Source organism: Pinus tabuliformis, chromosome 4_1, assembly GCF_031772625.1.
Source record: "Pinus tabuliformis cultivar Carrire ecotype Pingquan chromosome 4_1, CPIR1, whole genome shotgun sequence".
Lineage (NCBI taxonomy): Eukaryota > Viridiplantae > Streptophyta > Pinopsida > Pinales > Pinaceae > Pinus > Pinus tabuliformis.
Genome location: NC_142303.1, coordinates 318671797 through 318690710, shown reverse-complemented (window position 1 = coordinate 318690710; position 18914 = coordinate 318671797). Strand labels below are relative to the sequence as shown.

The following is an 18914-nucleotide window of genomic DNA, read 5'->3' as shown; positions in this document are numbered from 1 at the left end:
AGTTTGTGAGATCCTTTGTCTCTTCTATGGTGGTGACAATCACATCGAACTTTGAGGGTAAGACCCTCAATAGTTTCTCCACAATCCTCCTTTCTTCAAGAATCTCTCCATGAGATTTTATTTGTGTGACCAGACCAATCACATGTGCGAAGAATAAGTCAATATTATCTGAATCCTTCATGCATAGATTCTTTTATATCTCCTCAGCAACTGTAGTTTTGTTGTCTTCACTTTCTCCATGCCTTGATAGGCTGTCTTGAGATTTTGCCATGCTTCTTTGGATGTCTTGGCTGCTGCTATCCTTGGAAACACACTCTCATGCACTGCTTGATAAAAAAATGAGAGGGCTTTAGAATCCTTCTTCTTATAGCTCTTTAACAGATCTTTCTCTGCCTGTGTCAAGTTATTAAACTCATCTTCATCTGTTGGCTCTTCAAATCCATCCTCAACAAATTCCATAAGTCTTGTGAGGCAAGCAAAGCTTTCATGGTTATTGCCCAATAGTCATAGTTTTTCCCATTAAACTGTGGGAGCTGAGTATTAAAGATACCCATGCTAGTGCTGGTGCTTGAGCGAGCCATTCTTGCACTCTTAACTGTGCTTCAAATATTTGACTGTGTATTTAAAAATCACTGACTGTCTTCAACAACAACACAAAAAAACTAGCTTCAGAAATACCTTAGATTTTTTTTTGACTGAGTCTTCACTTTGCTGGAAAAACTGCTGCAACAAGAAACCCTTCTTTCAGCTTCTTTGACACCTTCAAAGAGCCTGGACAAGCTCTGATACCACTGTTGGGAATTTCTGATAATTCCAAACACAAAAGAACAAAGAACAATGCTTTGTTTTCTCCATAGGATCTTAACACAGGGAAGCTAAATTGTTTCTGGACAGAACAGAGTATTTCAGATGCACAATAAAACTTTGTATTCATTAATAAAAACTTTCTGATACAAATTTCTTCCTCTCACAGAGGGATTCTCCAAGAACTTCCAAAAAAAAATTACTCTCTCTTTTTGAAATTTTACACTACTATGTGTAAAAATTTCTTACATTTATTGTTGTAAGAAAAATTTCTTTTACATTTGCTACTGCACATTACATTTCATATTAACCAACAAAACATAATATATTTACTTCACACGTGTGTAAAAACTCATTCACGCGCATTAATTACAACTTTTCATATTCGCACTACTATGCACAAAATTTTACATTTCATATTCGCACTACTATGCACAAAATTTTTCCTTCCTGCTACCGCAAGCTTCACATTGCATAAGTAAACTGAACAACTAAAAAAAATAAAACATAACAATGCGTTTTTCTATGCCCATACATCGCGTGAGTTAAAAAACTAATAAAATTAAAAACATTTACCTATATTCTACCGAACACAATTAATTTCATTTCTTTGTTTTATTGGTGGTCAAAATGAGAACTTCACGTTATGTCCATGGTGCAGGGCTGTATGCAACTTTAGTTTCAATCAACGGTGCTCATCCTTCCTTTCAATCGAATAGATATTGCTCGGTCAAACTACACGAACATTATGTTCCAATGAAAAGCGGTTTTGGAAAGTAATGTGATCGGAACCGTTTGAAAAAATACCGCCAACTTGTGAAAAGCGATGCGATGGAAACAAGCAGTTTTGCTGGAAATAAATGAGCTGCACTGTTCAACTGTCGCTGCAGTTGAAATTACAATTTCAACATGTTTTAATTCTCGATTCAAAATTTTTAGTTTCTTTTGTGGAATATTTTAGGCAATACTCGTATGCATAAAAACATTCCGTCTCTCCTATATCTATAGGAGATAGATGTGCGAGCAAGGATTCAAAGTTTTTTATTAGTTCATCATGGTAAACAATCTATAGATCAGAAAAAATATGGGGTGCTTTATGGGTGAAGATTTATTGATCCAAAAATTACATTGCAAACGATACTTAGTTGATTTCCCTTAAGGAAGACTGGGCCCCATTTGCAGATTGTTGGGATGGGACTTAGAACCAGCAATATAGTCTGAATATAGTTCATCTCCAACACCTATCTCGATATCCCTAGCCACATGTTTTAAGCCAATACTCTTTACGTCTTCTTCTTTGATTCCTTGTAGCCTGGGCTCTCCCTTTCTATAAATCGCGTACAACAGTAGCTGTGCAGCTCCCAGTCCGAAGCCAATTCCATTCGGGATCTGTAATTTTCAGCAGCAGTAGATTTGCTTGAATCATTCACATCATTATATATTCTATCTAAATCAAATGCCAATGAAAAATTTATCACTAACCCCAACAAACACGTCTTGTTCAAGCACTGCCCAGACTGCCCAGACACCTCCGTTGAGAAACAGGAAGAATGACAGGAAAAACGGCATGAATTCCACGCTTTTAGTAGCTATGACTGTTCTCTGTTACCATTCACACGCAGGGGAAAACGTAAACTAACAAAATTAGAAACTGCATTAATTTTCCTCACTTATTGGCAGCTCAGTATAGAGTCCAATGACAGATCAAAATATCTGCGAAGCTGTTTCTGGAAGCTTTTTCTGAACTTAAATTGTAGAAAAATAAGCTTACCATGACTACTAGCGGGGAACCATACATGCTTAACGTTAAGCACACGCATAGAACTCCAATTACAGTTACTCTCATATGTTGGTTCAGTGCCAAGAAAGTGACCATAAACACACCAACGTAGAATACTATATCCACAAGCAGCACCAGCAGAACAGTCTTGAACTTCATAACAACAGCAATTATGAATATGAATATCCTGCGTTGCAGAGTACGATAACAAAATACTAACTAGAACCTAAATTTTGTGACATGTGTGAATATGTATATATATATATTAAAGGAAGTCTACAAGATATTTTACATTCATCATATAAAATTAATAATAAAGTGCGTTGTGCGGTTAACTCTGAACTTATCCCAGGATTGCAAATTCAGTATATTAGAATCGAATTAACCAAATTAACAGCAACAAGGTAAAACAATTAATTTCACAAGATTGTAAAATATTCCTAATAACTAGAAATAAGAATATCTGATATTAAGTTTATTCAACTAACTAATTGTGCTAATATAAATATAAATGAAATAACATGTAACTACCCTCCCACTTTTCAGCCCACCCTTGATACTCTAACACTTACTTTACGTTCTTTTGGGGCGTAGATTATGTAGAGAATCACATAAGCTGCTTCCAATGCAGCGCCTGCGCCATTAACAGTAGCGATCAACAGTCCACCTGGCTTGATTAATCCATAATATGTCCACAGAGAAGTGCTCAACAATGTGCAGATATAAGGGAGAGATTTGAAGTCCTGCGTGGAATTATTCTTCACTATACACCAAAATGTCTTCCTGTCAATCAGAACATAATGAAACTTACAAAACTGACTAGAGCACCTTAAAAACTCGAAGTTGCTAGAAACCCAGAGTTTCTAGAAACTTTACTATTTAAAACATTTCAGCACTTACACGGGCGAGATGAAAACGAGGATCGATATCACATTTCCTGCACCATTTTGCCCAAGTTAGCTTCAAATAAATCAGCAGGATGACATCACAGTCTAATTTCTCAAACTAATTTAATAGCACACATGAAATCTTAAGTAGTGGTTATTTATAAATAAGAAAGAAATTCGAATCACTGAAGCACAGAGTTGCGTTTAATCCACCAGGAGTCTCACCTATAACACCAAAAACGAAACTCAGGCCTGCCATGCTCACGAGAATTCCAAATTCTTTGTTTCTTTTGAGCGTACTATGCAGTTAGCCTTGTGCAGACTGATGGTCTAATATACACGCGGTGAATATTCCAACCGACAATTTCGGAGACAGAACGAGCCACGTTCACGTTAGATTTGGCAGATCAGGACTTCGAAAAGAAAGCTACCGTAAATGACATAGTGGGCCATTTAGATGCCCTGAATAAAGCTCCCACAGCATACCTGTCACTCCGCTGTTATTCCTCCTCATCTCTTTTCATCACCACCACTGCTTTATCGATATGGAGTTTCCAAAGTGGAAAGGTAGGATCCCAAGTGGGAAGGTATGATCTCTCTTCCACAGTTCGAGAATATCGTGGTCGATTTCCTTATTTGTTATTTGAATAGAATTATCGTCTGGTTGGCCATGCATGTCAGCACTAAAAACGGCAAGGCCCACTGGATTACTTTTCACATGATGAATCAACATGTGTTAGAATATTAATCAGGACGCCGACCAACCCTGTTCTTGTAACGGCGGTAGAGGGCAGTCGGCGGCAAGCGGCGGAGTGAGTCGGCAGGAGTGGCTGAAGAAATAATGGCAGATAATCTACGGCTATATGGGTGTATAAATTTCTATGTTTGTGAAGGAAATGATTAAGCTCACTTCACTTCAGTGAGTCAGTTCCATCAACTGGTATCAGAGTTCCTTCAACATGTCCACTGAATTTGGAGTAAACAAAAGGAATATCCAAAAACGGAGTTGTCAATAAATCATCAACTGGTATCAGAGCTCCTTGAACATGTCCATTGAATTTGGAGTAAACAAAAGGAATGTCCTAAAACGGAGCTGTCAATAAATCACAGGATTATTCATGAAGAAATTGATAAATGGCTGGAAGGCAAAAAGCTAAAAAGGAATATCTAAAGCTAAAAAGGAATATCTATCACTAAAAAAGTAATAGTATATTTATCAATAAGGAATTAAACAAATATTTATCAATCACCTTGTCAATCTCTTTTTAGAGGTTGGTTTTTTTTGTTTTTTGAAATGCATTATCACCAAAAATAAATAAATTATTTTTAAATAAGGAATTAAACAAATATTTATAATAGTCTTGTCAATCTCTTTTTAGTGGTTGGTTTTTTTTGTTTGAAATGCAATCTCTCCAAATATGAGAACCGAATATATCGGTTAATAAAAGGAACCCTGATTGTGTTTTTTGAAATGCATCATCACCGAAAGATTATTTTTAATTTCTCAAATGATTATAATTTATAAGTAGAAATGAAAACCGAATATATTGGTTAATAAAAATAACCAAGTTTAAAATTTTGTAATAATAAATTGGTCAGTGTAAATAAAATATAAAGTTTCTTTATTCTAAATTAAAATAAGATTATACAAGGTTATACATTTTGAGTGGGTTTAATGATTAAGAGTATTTCTAAAAAGGTCATGGGTTCAAAACCAGAGGGGTAGAGTATGTATGCTTTTGTAGATCCTGTCCAAAAGTGGGTAGACCCTGTGCGGAAGTGAGTCCCTTGTCGCACAAACAAAATAGCATGTGAAGTATGACAATCAAAATAGCAGTTAAGAGCATGTGTTTCTTCCTAAAAGGTCACGAGTTCAAAAGCACAGGGGGTAGCATATGTATGCCTTTGTATATCCTGCCCAGAAGTGGGTAGACCTATGGGGAACTGAGTCCCTTGTCCCACAAACAAGGGGGTTGGTTTTTTTGAAATGCATTATCACCAAAAGATTAATTTTAATTTCTCGAATGATTATAATTTATATGTAAAGTATGAGAATCAAATGTAGAAGTTAATAAAAGTAACCATGGTAAGAGTGTTCAATATTTTATAATAATAAATCGGTGAGTATAAATAAAACATAATGTTCTTTATTCTTAATCAAAATAAGCTTATATAGGGTTATACACTTTGAGTGGGTCTAATGGTTAAGAGAATGTGTTTCTTGCTAAATGGTTATAGGTTCAAAACGAGAGGGGTAGAGCATATATGCCTTCGTAGAAGTCGGTAGACCGTGCACGAAGTTGGGTCCGTTGTCCCAAAAACAAGGGGGTGTCATATACCAATATAGTGTCTGATTTGGCTATGACTTTAAAATTAGATAATAATAATAATAAAATTAGTGATAAATGAGATTAAAAATAAACTACCAAATATTTTATAACCTATTTGATAGTTTAATATTTAATAATGTATAATACTATTTAGTTAAATTAGTAAAAATACAAATATTATAATTAACAAAAGCATACTGTTTGGCATTTTACAACGAATGTTGGTAAGGAATAAATAGGGTAAATATGAATTCAACAAAACCTTCAACTTATTATAGGGTAAATTTGTGAGTAAGAATAAAATATAATGCTTCTTATTATTAGTAAGACATGATTATATATAATATTTAATAAAATTAGTTACATGTATGATTATGTGTTATTAGAAGATAGACTCTCAAATATTTAACTTATTATTATACTATTTAGAAATATGAATAGAATAAAGCTCACACTTCAAAATCAATCAAATTCTCTAATTCTCGTAGGTTCACAAATTTATAATGGAGTGGTCAATTATAATTTATTTTTGTTTATTATTTCTTTGCATAACAATAAAAGAAGAGACCTAAACTAATGTGTCATTAATAATTTTTAATAATTTTCAACCACCCTGAGGAAGTGGATTAAATTGATTTAAGATGTAATCAAGGAAACTAATCTATAAGTGTCTAAGTGTTAGGACCTGTGGTCTGTGCGACGGGCAGGGAAACTCCACCGTGCGAAGTGCGTGCAAAATATGAAATGAACGAGCCAAGAAATGAGTTTATAAGGTGTTGGGCGAGTTGAGGGGGCTGTCCCATGAGTTGGGCAGGCCGACCATCCTCTTAGGCGAAACAACACATGTTGAACGAGTCAGCTTGGGCGTTTGGTGTGGGTTGGCCAGGTGACACAACCCGCCAGCCGCACGTATATATTGGAGGTCGTTTGGAGGCAAACGACCATCATTCGATCAACACGAGTTCGAATAAGGAGTTCTGCAGTGCGTGGATGAGCCCACAGAACGGGTGAAACTCGGGTGTAAACTCGTTCAGGAAAGTCGTTTGGACAGTCGTTTGGGAAAATCGTTCAGGCAGTTGTTCGGGGAAATCGTTCGGACAGTCGTTCGGGAAAGTCGTTCGGACAGTCGTTCGGGAAAATTGTTCGGATAGTCATTCAGGAAAGTCATTCGGACAGTCGTTCAGGACAGTCGTTTGGACAGTCATTCGAGAAGTCGTTCGAGAAGGTCGTTCAGAAAAGTCATTCAGGAAGGTTGTTTAGGCAGGTCGTTCAGGCAGAACTCGGGTGAGGTCGTTCGGGCGACCCGGGCGAGGTCGTGTGGTGACCCAGGTGAGGTCGTTCGGGCAACCCGGGCGAAGTCGTGTGGCGACCCGGGTGAGGTCGTTTGGGCAAACCGGGTGAAGTCGTGTGGCGACTCAGGTGAAGGCGTGTGGTGACTCGGGTGAACGAAGTTGGGTGAACAGGTAGACGTGCAGACGGGCGGCCGGGCGAGGGTGCGCCGTGCACGCTGGAACGAAGAATCGTGCGGACGGGCGACCCGGGTAGGGCACGTCGTGCATGACAAAACTGAGGAAACGGTGAAGTTTTGAGATTGTGAATGAAGGTGTGACTCGTGCGGAGGCGCCTGTGTGTGGCAACTTGGTTACGACGAGACGCGCCTAAGTTGGGCAAACAACACGATCGTCCGACGAGGTGAACGAAGGGTTGGTGAGTCGTGCGGCAACTGTGTGGAGGCACCGACGAGCTGGGTAACCGAGTTTGCCGAAGTTTGAAAATTGGCTAAGTGTAAATTTGGGGTTTTCCAAGATTTAACTTGTACATGTAAAAGAAGATTAAATATATTGATTCAGGCAAACTCATATTGCAGGGAGTTGCCCCTCCCTTTATATTGTTGTGCATTTCTCTTATATTAATACCTTCTCCCACAATTGGGAAGAGATCTTTCTTTAGCTTTCGGTATAGATCTGCGGCATTGAATTGAATCTGCAGTATAGATCTGGTGCAGATCTGCGGTATAGATCTGGGGCCTGCTCGCATTTACAGTTTATTTCACGGATAGGTTTTAGATCTGAGGCTAGATCTAGGCGGCTAATTTCTGCGGTCAGATCTAGATCTAATCTTATCTTCTGTCTTATTTGTCTGCGGCTGGGTTCTACGAGCAAGTAAAATATGGCTCCGAGCTTCGCAAAAATAACTGGTGGCTCATTCGCCTCTGGAGGGCAATCTCCTACCCATATCGTGAGTGAAGCCCCAACTCCCACTATCCAAGTGGTCCAGGACTCACTCGATGAAGCTTTGAAGTTCTCCGAAAGTGCCCTAATTTGCCGGTTCAATGGTTTTTGGCCGCGGCTGATAGCACTCCACAATTGGATCTCGGAGGTATGGAAGCCTATCATTTCTGATGAAATTAATATCTACCCCTGTGTTAGAGGTTTCTTTATAGTAGATTTTGAAAATCCTGAAAGCAGACAATGTATTCTAGATTCCGGCCCTTGGTTTTGGGAAAAATCAGGCCTATTCATGAAGCCATGGAACCCATCATTCGATCCCTCTACAGCAGTGATAACCTCAGCACCAGTTTGGGTGAGATTGCCAAGCCTACCCTTGCATCTCTGGAATCTCTCCTCGCTAAAGGCCATCGGAAATGCAATTGGGAAATTTTACTGCAGGTGCCCAGAAACAGAGGAATATGCCAGAACCACCTATGCACGCATCTGTGTGGAAATGGATTTCAGCGCCGGATTCCCAGCTGAAATAAACCTAACAAGTAAAGACTATGTGTGGAACCAGAAGCTTGATTATGAAAGTGTCCTCTTCAGATGTCGATCGGGCTTTGAGACGGGGCATCTAGCCAAAAATTGCCCAAAAGCCTCTGAGAAAAATTTTGCTAGAAAAAACCACCACAGATCTACATGGTGGGAAGGAGCACAAAAAGAACACTACACTGTCATCAAAGAAGAAGAATATTCTAGAGAAAATGAGTCACAAGAAATCAAGGAAGAAGGAAACAACTCTCAAAACAAGCAAGGAGAAAGCCCGCCCCAACAAATCAACAATTATGAGGATTTGAATACCGTAGAAAATAAATCTTCATTTAACAGCAAAGCAGATCTCCTAAACCAAACTTCTTCTCCGACTATTTTCAAAAGAACAAACACAATAGATCGCGAAGCTAAGACACCAATGTCCCAAGAACCAGAAGAGATGAAGGAGATGCAAGACAAAGGAAGTTGGAAGACCGTAGAGAAAAGAAAGAAAGCTACAACACCAATCTCGCCAAGAAAGACGAGGAGCCAGACAAGTAAAAATTAAGAAAATTGTAGGTCCGATAGACCAATTTGGTCTGAGTGGACGTTAACCATCATCATCATCATCATCATCATCATATAATGTTGTTTATGTGAATGTTATGGGCTTTCACTTGTATAAAGGAAACATAATAATACTTGGTAATGAAAAATAAAATAATACTTGGTAATGAAAAATAAACTAAGTATGGAATGTTAGGCATAGTCTACAATCGTAAGTATTGGTGAAAAGAAAATGATTGGTAGTGCCGCTCCTCGCTATAAGCGGTTGAAAGACTACCGCTGGTGTACAAGCATGACAGGTGGTATTAGAGCTGGTCCAAGTTTTGCAGGAAACTTGGTGAACTGAATCAAGGAGTTGATTCTACAAAGACCAAAGACTTGGAAGGAAGCTCAAGTTTTGCAGGTGATAGGTGGAATATTAGGGTGATTCAGGTGAATGGTGAAACAGGTTTAGCAGAGGTGAAGCTTAGTGCTTGGGCCAAGCTGAACGACAAGGCATGGCAGGTTTGGAAGAATGGAAAGGGAAGCTCTTGCTTACCTTATACAAGTTGAAGCGTATGAAAGAAGAGAACCCCTTGATTCGAAAAGGACTTGAAGTCTTGGAAAAGAATGTTGAAGACGAACTTCTTCAACTTGTTTAAACAATAGAGCAGGGTGAAGTTGTAGATTGTGCTGATAAGGAAGAGGAAGCCGTGATAGCTAAGGATGTTGCAGATGTGCCAACGATGGAGGATGAACTTGAGGTTGATCAAGTTGGACCAGGATCGTGCAGTTTGCAGACATGGATGGATGAGGATACTCACATGGAGGAGCCTCATGATGATGATGAAGTAAGTATTTATACTTGTGTTTCATTTAAGCATTTGGTGGATGGACCGTATGCAAGGAAGGGAAAAATCAGTTTGCCGATGCTAGGGAGGATCTTACCATGGATGACTATGGTGAAACCTTGTATGGAGAAGCAAGGATTGTTGACAGTTGCAGGACTTGTTGGGGTTGTTTGTGACCTTATCGCAGAAGGTACAAAGGCCCGTGACAAGGGAGGAACATGATGATCATTGCGGAGGAATGGGTCATGCTTTAGCCACATGGAGAATTGGCTAAGTGCCCGGCATGACTCATGGACAGATTGGAGAAGGGCACACACTTGAGGTATGATGATACTTGGGTGGACTTCTCATGGCCGAGACCAAGAGAAAGTCTTGGTGGAACCTTTAGTGGGGGCGCTATGATGGAAGGGACTCATGATGTGACAATGATATGGTTGGGTGACCGAGTTCACTAGACCGAAGATTTCAGAATTGGATGAGGATGACTGATCATTGTGATGGATCTACTTGGTTGGACTACATGGGCAACTTAGTCATGGACATCAGGTTGGAGACATGGAGCATGGCAGTCTTATGCAGGGACATGATGCAGGAGCACTTGAAGAGGTGTCACTTATGGGCATCCAATGAGGAGTGCTAAAGCAGGGATGTTGTGCTGGTGGATTTGCTGGTGTGACGTGGAGACTTATTATTTATGAACCGATGGAGAGATTGTGCACTCTTGTACAACAAGGCCATGGACTTGGATGGAATTGTGAGTAGACTATTGAGCATTCCTACTACATGGAGAGCTGAGGCATCTTGTAGAGACCTTTGGGCCGAGACTTGTATGCTTGCTGAGATGTTGGTTGGGGATGGCTTATGGAGCTCATGATGACATGAGATTGTTGTAACTTTTGGGGACTTCATATATGGTGGACTTGGAGGATCTAATGCATTAAGGAGCTGAGGTCAGAGACTTTGATGCAGGATGGGGTGCATACTTTCAATTACATGTATGGGAATGGCTTGGAAGAGTGACTTGATGTGGAAGATCGATATGACAGACTTTGGAGTGATGGAGTTACAACGATGATGATGCCTTGGTGTCAACACTTAGGCATGGGTTGAGCTGAGACTCAACCACTTTTGACACATGAGACTTGATTGATCTATGATCATAGGTAGCACATGGATAGATGAGACAGGTATATACTTGTTTCTATGGCAGACTTGAGGGATGGCACATTGCAGATATGATGGATGTTGCTTCATGGACCTGGATGTGGCACATCGAGGGTCGGAGATTGATGAGATGGTCTCTTCATATTGAGGAGGTACACATATGGATGATGATGTTGGGGTAGATGTGGCTGATTTCATGTAGCACATTAGTACGAGACACCATGGACAACATGTTGCAGATGAGATGAGGACTACTTCATGGACCTGAGCATGGCTTACTTGTATGGAGATGGATTCTTGGTCGAGTTGAGGATGTGACGGGATGTTCTGAGAAACAACTGATGGTGGCATGAGGATGTGCATTCTCATGGTTTGAGTGTGACAGTTGGATTAGCTACCTGAATAGTTAAGACATGAGGGGATCCAGTGTACAGATATGTGTTAGCATTGTGTTGGGGTATCATGGCAGCAGTTCACATGAGGACGATACATGATGAGGTCGACACGATATGTTGCAAGAAGCATGTAGCTTGAGATGGGGGGACCAGCCTTCCACGATGGGGAGCAGCATGTGGAGATTGTGACAGGGTGGTTGATGATCATGGATTGAGATGATTTCCGATGTATGACATACCGATGGGTTGTATACCTTAGTATGGTGATCTTGGTGACAGATGGTTGTCGGGATGAGATATTGTTGAGGACGACAATGACTTCCAGTGGGGGAGGATGTTAGGACCTGCCGTCCGTGTGACGGGCAGGGCAACTCCACCGTGCGAAGTGCATGTAAAATATGAAATGAAACGAGCCAAGAAACGAGTTTATAAGGTGTTAGGTGAGTTCAGGGGGCGGTCCCATGAGTTGGGCGTGCCGACCATCCTCTTGGGTGAAACAACACATGTTGAACAAGTCGGCTTGGGCGTTTGGTGCAGGTCGGCCGGGTGACACAACCCGCCACCCACACGTATATATTGGAGGTCGTTTGGAGGCAAACGACCATCATTCAATCAACACGAGTTCGAATAAGGAGTTCTACAATGCGTGGATGAGCTCGCACGATGGGTGGAACTCGGGTGTAAACTCGTTCAGGAAAGTCGTTTGGATAGTCGTTCGGGAAAATAGTTCGGGTAGTCGTTCGGGGAAATCGTTCGGACAGTCATTCGGGAAAGTCGTTCGGACAGTCGTTCGAGAAAATCGTTCGGATAGTCATTTGGGAAAGTTGTTCGGACAGTCGTTCGGGAAGGTCATTCAGAAAATTTGTTCAGGAAGGTCGTTCAGGCAGAACTCGGGCTAGGTCGTTCGGGCGACCTGGGCGAGGTCGTGTGGCAACCTGGGTGAGGTCGTTCGGGCGACCCGAGCGAAGTCATGTGGCGACCCGGGTGAGGTCGTTCGGGCGAACTGGGTGAAGTCGTGTGGCGACTTAGGTGAAGGCATGTGGTGACTCGGGTGAACGAAGTTGGTTAAACGGGTAGACGTGCAGACAGGCGGCCGGGCGAGGGCGCGCCGTGCACGCTAGAGCGAAGAATCGTGTAGACGGGCAACCCGGGTAGGGCGCGCCGTGCACAACAAAACGGAGGAAACGGTGAAGTGTTGAGATTGTGAACGAAGGTGTGATTCATGCGGAGGCACCTGTGTGTGGCAACTTGGTTACGACGAGACGCGCCCAAGTTGGGCAAACAACACTATCGTGCGACGAGGTGAACGAAGGGTTGGTGAGTCGTGCGATGACTGTGCGGAGGCGCCGACGAGTTGGGCAACCAAGTTTGCCGAAGTTTGAAAATTGGCTAAGTGTAAAGTTTGGGTTTCCCAAGATTTAACTTGTACTTGTAAAAGAAGATTAAATATATTGATTCGGGCAGACTCATATTGCAGGGAGTTGCCCCTCCCTTTATACTATTGTGCATTTCTCTTGTATAATGCTGTTTATGTGAATGTTATGGGCTTTCACTTGTATAAAGGAAACATAATAATACTTGGTAATGAAAAATAAACTAAGTATGGAATGTTAGGCGTAGTCTACAATCGTAAGTATTGGTGAAAAGAAAATGATTGGTACTGCTGCACCTCGCTATAAGAGGTTGAAAGACTACCGCAGGTGTAGGGGTGTGACACTAAGGGTGCACCAATTCATTTTTAAGCGGAAATTGTTTGGTTTAAACAATTATGAACAATAGAATAACTTCTTATTGAGTAGACATGAGTTATCTAGATTGGTGTTAAGTCTTTTTTATCGAAATAAATAGGAAATGGAATTTTAGGTTTTAATTTAAACAAGGGTGGATAGAAAGGTTTGAATTGACAATATTGAAGACTAGATGTATTTGCAAATAAGATGGTATATTAATTTGGAAAGAATTATCACCTTTTTCTTTGATAATGGAGTAAGGATTATATTGAATAAGGATTATATTGAAGAGGTATTAATCTTTTAATGAGGACCATTAAATCTTTTTTTTTCAATTTTAACCAAATATAGTCATATATGATCCGGACTTAAACAGGAACTCAACAAATTACAGAGATAACCATAAACACAGATATGCAGCAGAAATAATACATCATTTCATTAATGTAAAATACTAAAATATGCTTACAAATAGTAATGGAATTAAACTAGCTAGGGCAATGGTAGCTTATCTCTGAGAAGAGATGTGGTGGCTACATGCCTTTGAACTATGTTACAATGAGGCTCCAAGGCCTATTTATTGTTGAGAAACAATGGAAAACCTTTCACATCCCGAAACCTAACCCTAGAAGATGAAACGCCAAATTGTGGGCCCTGTTTGGGTAAATTGCTACATCAATTTGCCGGAGTCGTAACTTTGGCATACGATCTCCGTTTGATGCGTACAATAGCTCATTAGAAAGATCTATCTGAGCACTACCACTTTGGGAGGACCTATATTGCCCCAAATTTCCTGAAAAAATGTCGTTTAGGGCCTCAAAACGGCTCCGGAAGTTCAGGACCCGAAAAACTGCTAAAAATAGTAAACTGTGCTACAATTTAGGAAATTGAAAAAGCTAAAAGAGACAGTTGTGGGGGTCCAAATGGGATAGGTGGGTGGCCACCAACATCCACCTGGATCATTTCTCCCCCCTTAGGAAGAAATGGTCCCCATTGCATTGAGTTCCTCCCTAAGATGAGGAAGCTTATGTTGAGCTGGGTCTTTGGTGAGCTATTCTGTAATCTCTGATGTGACCAGAAATGGTGGGAAGCATGGTCGACGATGGTCCACATTGAACACCCGGTGCAAGCGAAGGAATGGAGGAATGCTGTGCTTCAAAGCATTGTTGCCTGTAGCCTTGGTACTGGTGTAAGGACCATGTCGGAGTGGTCGGAGCTTCTGATGGGCTCTTGTAAGGCGTTCTTTCTGCAGATGTAACCAAACTTTGTCGCCCACCTGAAACTTGTGTGGTACCCCTGTGGGTGAGGAGAAGTTGTTCCTGTATTCTATCATGACCGTATCCCTTTGCTGCTGCTGCGTGGAGGAACCCTTTGTGGGGGTCATGGATGTAGCAACGATCTTCCCCTTACTTTGGGAGTGAGCCAGATAGATGAATTTCCTAGTCTGGGAGATGAGCTTGCTGCCTTTCTTAGCAGTGATTAAAGATGTGGCGGTAGGTGGGGCTACCTCCTGTATCATGTATAATGAATCACCCAAAGAAATAATGACAGCGCGAGGCCTTGACTCATACACAACATGTCACCTCCACAAGTATGGTTGGCCTAATAGTACATCGCAAACATCCAGAGGTGTAACATCACACAATACCTCGTCTATGAAGGGTTTGATGCTGTAGGAAAGGTGGCACTGCTGGCGAACTTTGAGATCTCATCCTTCATGAAGCCACTCGATACTGTATGGCTGCGGGTGTGGTGTAGTCGGTAGGCCCAACTGCTTCATGACCTCTGCTAAAACAAGGTTCTTTTGGCTACCACTGTCAATAATGAATTGCAGTGGCGAACCCTTCACCCACATCTGTCAGTTGAAAAGACGCTCCCCTTCCTCTGGATTTTTGGACTCATTTTTCTAGATCTTGGCAGTGGCAACAGTGGTGCTGGGATCCGCATCAATTATCTGCTTCCCTTTGCCATTCCCCTTGTCGGGTTCTGGCTCAGGGTTGGAACATGTATCTGATTTCGAAGCCTTCAACTCGGCCACCAACGACTGCTTGGTTCGACACTCAGTTGTGTTATGAGTGGGACTCTTGTGGAACTCACACCACTTTCCTGTGTCCTTCCTCGGCTTCATCGTGTTGTTCTTTTCTTGCGGCTTCGACGGGTTGTCTTGGGTCACCCCGCCTTGGCTTTGTCCTTTGGGCTTCGGATTGGCAGATCCAAAGTCTTGCTTCTTCTGTTTGAACTTTTGCTCGATTTTGACAGCATATCGGTACGCCGTGCCGAGTGAGGAGATGTTCAAGAACTCCATATCTTCCTGGATGTATCTATGCAGGCAGCTGCGGTGTTTGAGTACCAGATGCAGCTCAGAATCTTTGATACCCAACTGTGTGCGAAGGGTATGAAAAATGTTTGTGAACTCTGGCACATCTTGGTCTTGTCCCTGCCACAGTGTGGTCCATTTGATGTATTTGTCCTCATAGCTTTCGACAGGGTAGTACTGCTCCTTCATGGCATCCCGGAAGTCATTCTAAGTGGGTGCGGCTGAAAATAGTGAGCCTGTACTTTCATCCTTCTGCTCGCAGTAGGTTTCCCACCAGTCCTTGACGTGGGGGGCTACTTTGAGAAGAGCGAAAACAATATTTTCTCGACTTGAAAATTCATGAACAGAAAAATAACCCTCTAGCAGATTTAACCATTTATCTATGGCATCTGCATCTATTTGACCCTCGAATATGGGGATTTCAAAATTAACTTGTACCTTAAATGGCGTGGCATTTCCAGAGTAGCTTTTGGAAGCTGATGCGTCGCCTCTGGGTAGCCGCTAAAGAATCTGGGCAAAGCTGTCCATCATCGCGTTCTGTTGTCGCTCGAGGGCTTCTTCGAGCAAGATTTTGATAGGATCTTCTGCCCCCTTGTCTTTCTTCTCATCCGCCATGGGAGGCCATTGGGATTTGCGATGTTGGTCTTGCAAAGGTTCGACCAGTTCAAGACCTAACTCCTTATATCCCGACCTTGTTGGGGACATGCAAAGAAAAATAGAGAAAAAGCAGACTGCTCTGATACCACTGATCCAGAATTAAACAGGAACGCAACAAATTATAGAGATAACCATAAACACAAATATGCAGCAGAAATAATACTTCATTTCATTAATGTAAAATACTGAAATATGCTTACAAACAGTAATGGAATTAAACTAGATAGGGAGATGGTAGCTTATCTCTGAGAAGAGATGTGGTGGCTACATGTCTCTGAACTGTGTTACAATGAGGCTCCAAGGCCTATTTATTGTTGAGAAATAATGGAAAACCTTTCACATCCCGAAACCTAACCCTAGAAGATGAAACGCCAAATTGTGGGCCCCGTTTGGGGAAATTGGTACATCAATTTCCCGGGGTCGTAACTTTGGCATATGATCTCCGTTTGACGCGTACAATAGCTTGTTAGAAAGATCTATCCGAGCACTACCACTTTGGGAGGCAACATGGGTCCATGGACCCATGTTGCCCGAGATTTCCCAAAAAACGTCGTTTAGGGCCTCAAAATGGCTCCAGAAGTTTAGGACCCGAAAAACTGCTAAAAATAGTAAACTGTGCTACAATTTAGGAAACTGAAAAAGCTGAAAGAGACAGTTGTGGGGGTCCAAATGGGATAGGTGGGTGGCCACCAACATCCAACTGGATCAATATATTTTGAAAGGTCAATGTACTTGGTGTGCATTATGTTTTTATTCACATTTTTTATTTGCCACTTCAAGGTAGGTCGCATTTATTTATAGAGGTGGATTTTCTATCTTATTCTTTACTAATTTGTGTGGTAGATGATATTTAGTATTGAAGATATAATACACCAATAAGGATGGATGGTTTGAAACCAAAACTTTTCTAGAAAGGGCCATGTTTAGTTGAACATTGTAATGCTCTATTATAAGGATGTCAAATGAAATGTATGTTTTTATCCTAGGTTCAAGAGATTTCATGATTATATATATGAAATAAATGAGATAATGATTTGTTGATTACTCTTACATGGCCAATAGTTTGAGGGTGTAAAGAGTGCTTAAGCTCAATGTCAAGAATTAACCATAGTGAATTGCAAAAATTCCTTAGAAATCTAAGATCATTATCCAACATAATAGATGATGGTAAATTAAAAGGAAATCAAGCATGGATCAAGTATAGACAAATTGTGTCAATAAATTTGACAACCTTCCTACAAGGGATCATTATATCTATTTTAGTGAAATTATTATCATTTGTATAGGTGCATAGTCATTGGTAAACAAAGAGAAAATCTAAATGAAAATATAATGAATAGAAGGACATCTTATTATGTATACATATCTAAACGATAACGAGTTGGTTTAGTAATGGAACAAGAAGCAAGACATTTGTGGCAGTGTTCAACATTTTTTCCATGTGAGATTACTAGAAATAATGTTGTGATATAGCTATTTCCTCACATAAAGACCTGACATAGAAAAATGACACTATGAAATCAATAGGACTCTAAGTTAATATATAGGTGTATAATTTATAAAATCCATAAAGAAGATCATGTCGTGAGTGGAATTAAATCATATTTTATATATTTTATATACTAGTAGAGTTCTATCTATACTTATCCATAAACTATCATGGATATTCCATTGGAAAATTCATCACAAAGAATATACTAAAAAGTATTACAAAACCCAAAATCTACACTATAAGGGCTAATTTCTCTTTAGATTTCTAGATCCATTAATCATTATTTATTGCACATCCATGTAAATTATAATTATGAAGAAAATAGAGAATAATGAAGTAAAAATCACAATCCACAAATTAATAAAAGATATAGCCTTAGAAAAGATTTTAGGAGAAAGCCTAGCTAGAAGGTAAGGTTGCCCTCCTCTCTTATTTTGAATAGAAAATTGATGCAAGTACAAAGAAGTAAGGCCTCCACCCCATAGGCTACTAAAATGCTCAAAAACACTATGTTTTCTCTCTTCATATCCACTCTCACCTGCTAGTCAATTATACAGAACAAAATGCACTCAAATAGAATGGAACCCCTTTTCTCCTGGTGGCCCATTTATAACACACCCTGATAGCTTACTGATGGGCCTCGATATTACAAAAAGATTGTTGGAACTAAAAAGGTGATAAACTTTAATTATCAACCTGAAGTTCACACAAACTTAAAAGGTATCAGTACTATATGTACATTATGCAATATTCTACTTAGGCTGACTGATGTATTGAAGAGGAGTTAACATGCACAAAGACCACTATGCTACAAGAAGTAGTTGAAAATTTTAATAAATGACAAATAAACCAAATATAACTTGCAGCAAAGGAAATAATTGAAATAGACCCTATTGTATTGCAAAAATTAAATGGAAGAAAAGCAACGCTAATATGATTTGCAGAAAATAAATGACAAAATAAAAACCCTAATCTCGTTTGCCCAAAGTAAATGATAGAATGAAATCCTAATCTAATTTGCAAAAACTATTGCAGGCAAGGAAATGACTAAAGTGAACTCTATTCCACTTTCAATAAGACAAATCAAATTCACAAGAATGTTGAAGGTAAATAAATTGATTTCTATCTAACATACAATAGAAGCAATATCACCTAAAAAGAAAAGTACCTAAGGGGTATTTGATATTCCAAAATCCATATTCAAGGTCTAAATGAAA

At 40.2% G+C, this 18914-nt stretch overlaps 1 protein-coding gene across 1 annotated transcript; it reads right to left on the bottom strand.

Annotated features, from left to right (window-relative positions):
• Positions 1–1959: 1959 nt before the first annotated feature.
• On the bottom strand, positions 1960–3730 carry LOC149175574 (bidirectional sugar transporter SWEET17-like). The gene is made up of 6 exons (XM_089421173.1): positions 3697–3730; positions 3485–3521; positions 3157–3367; positions 2576–2737; positions 2287–2406; positions 1960–2193 (listed from the first exon to the last, which is right to left on the bottom strand). Exons 1-6 carry the CDS (start codon positions 3728–3730, stop codon positions 1960–1962), a joined length of 798 nt encoding a protein of 265 aa, XP_089277299.1.
• Positions 3731–18914: the final 15184 nt, after the last annotated feature.

What these genes read in the sequence shown, in the direction of transcription:
- LOC149175574 (XM_089421173.1), bottom strand. Translation starts at nt 3,730, where the DNA reads ATGGCAGGCCTGAGTTTCGTTTTTGGTGTTATAG. An exon ending in TTTCGTTTTTGGTGTTATAG is followed by an intron (nt 3,522 to 3,696) that starts GTGAGACTCCTG and finishes AAAATGGTGCAG; the next exon opens with GAAATGTGATATCGATCCTC. An exon ending in CTCGTTTTCATCTCGCCCGT is followed by an intron (nt 3,368 to 3,484) that starts GTAAGTGCTGAA and finishes TCTGATTGACAG; the next exon opens with GAAGACATTTTGGTGTATAG.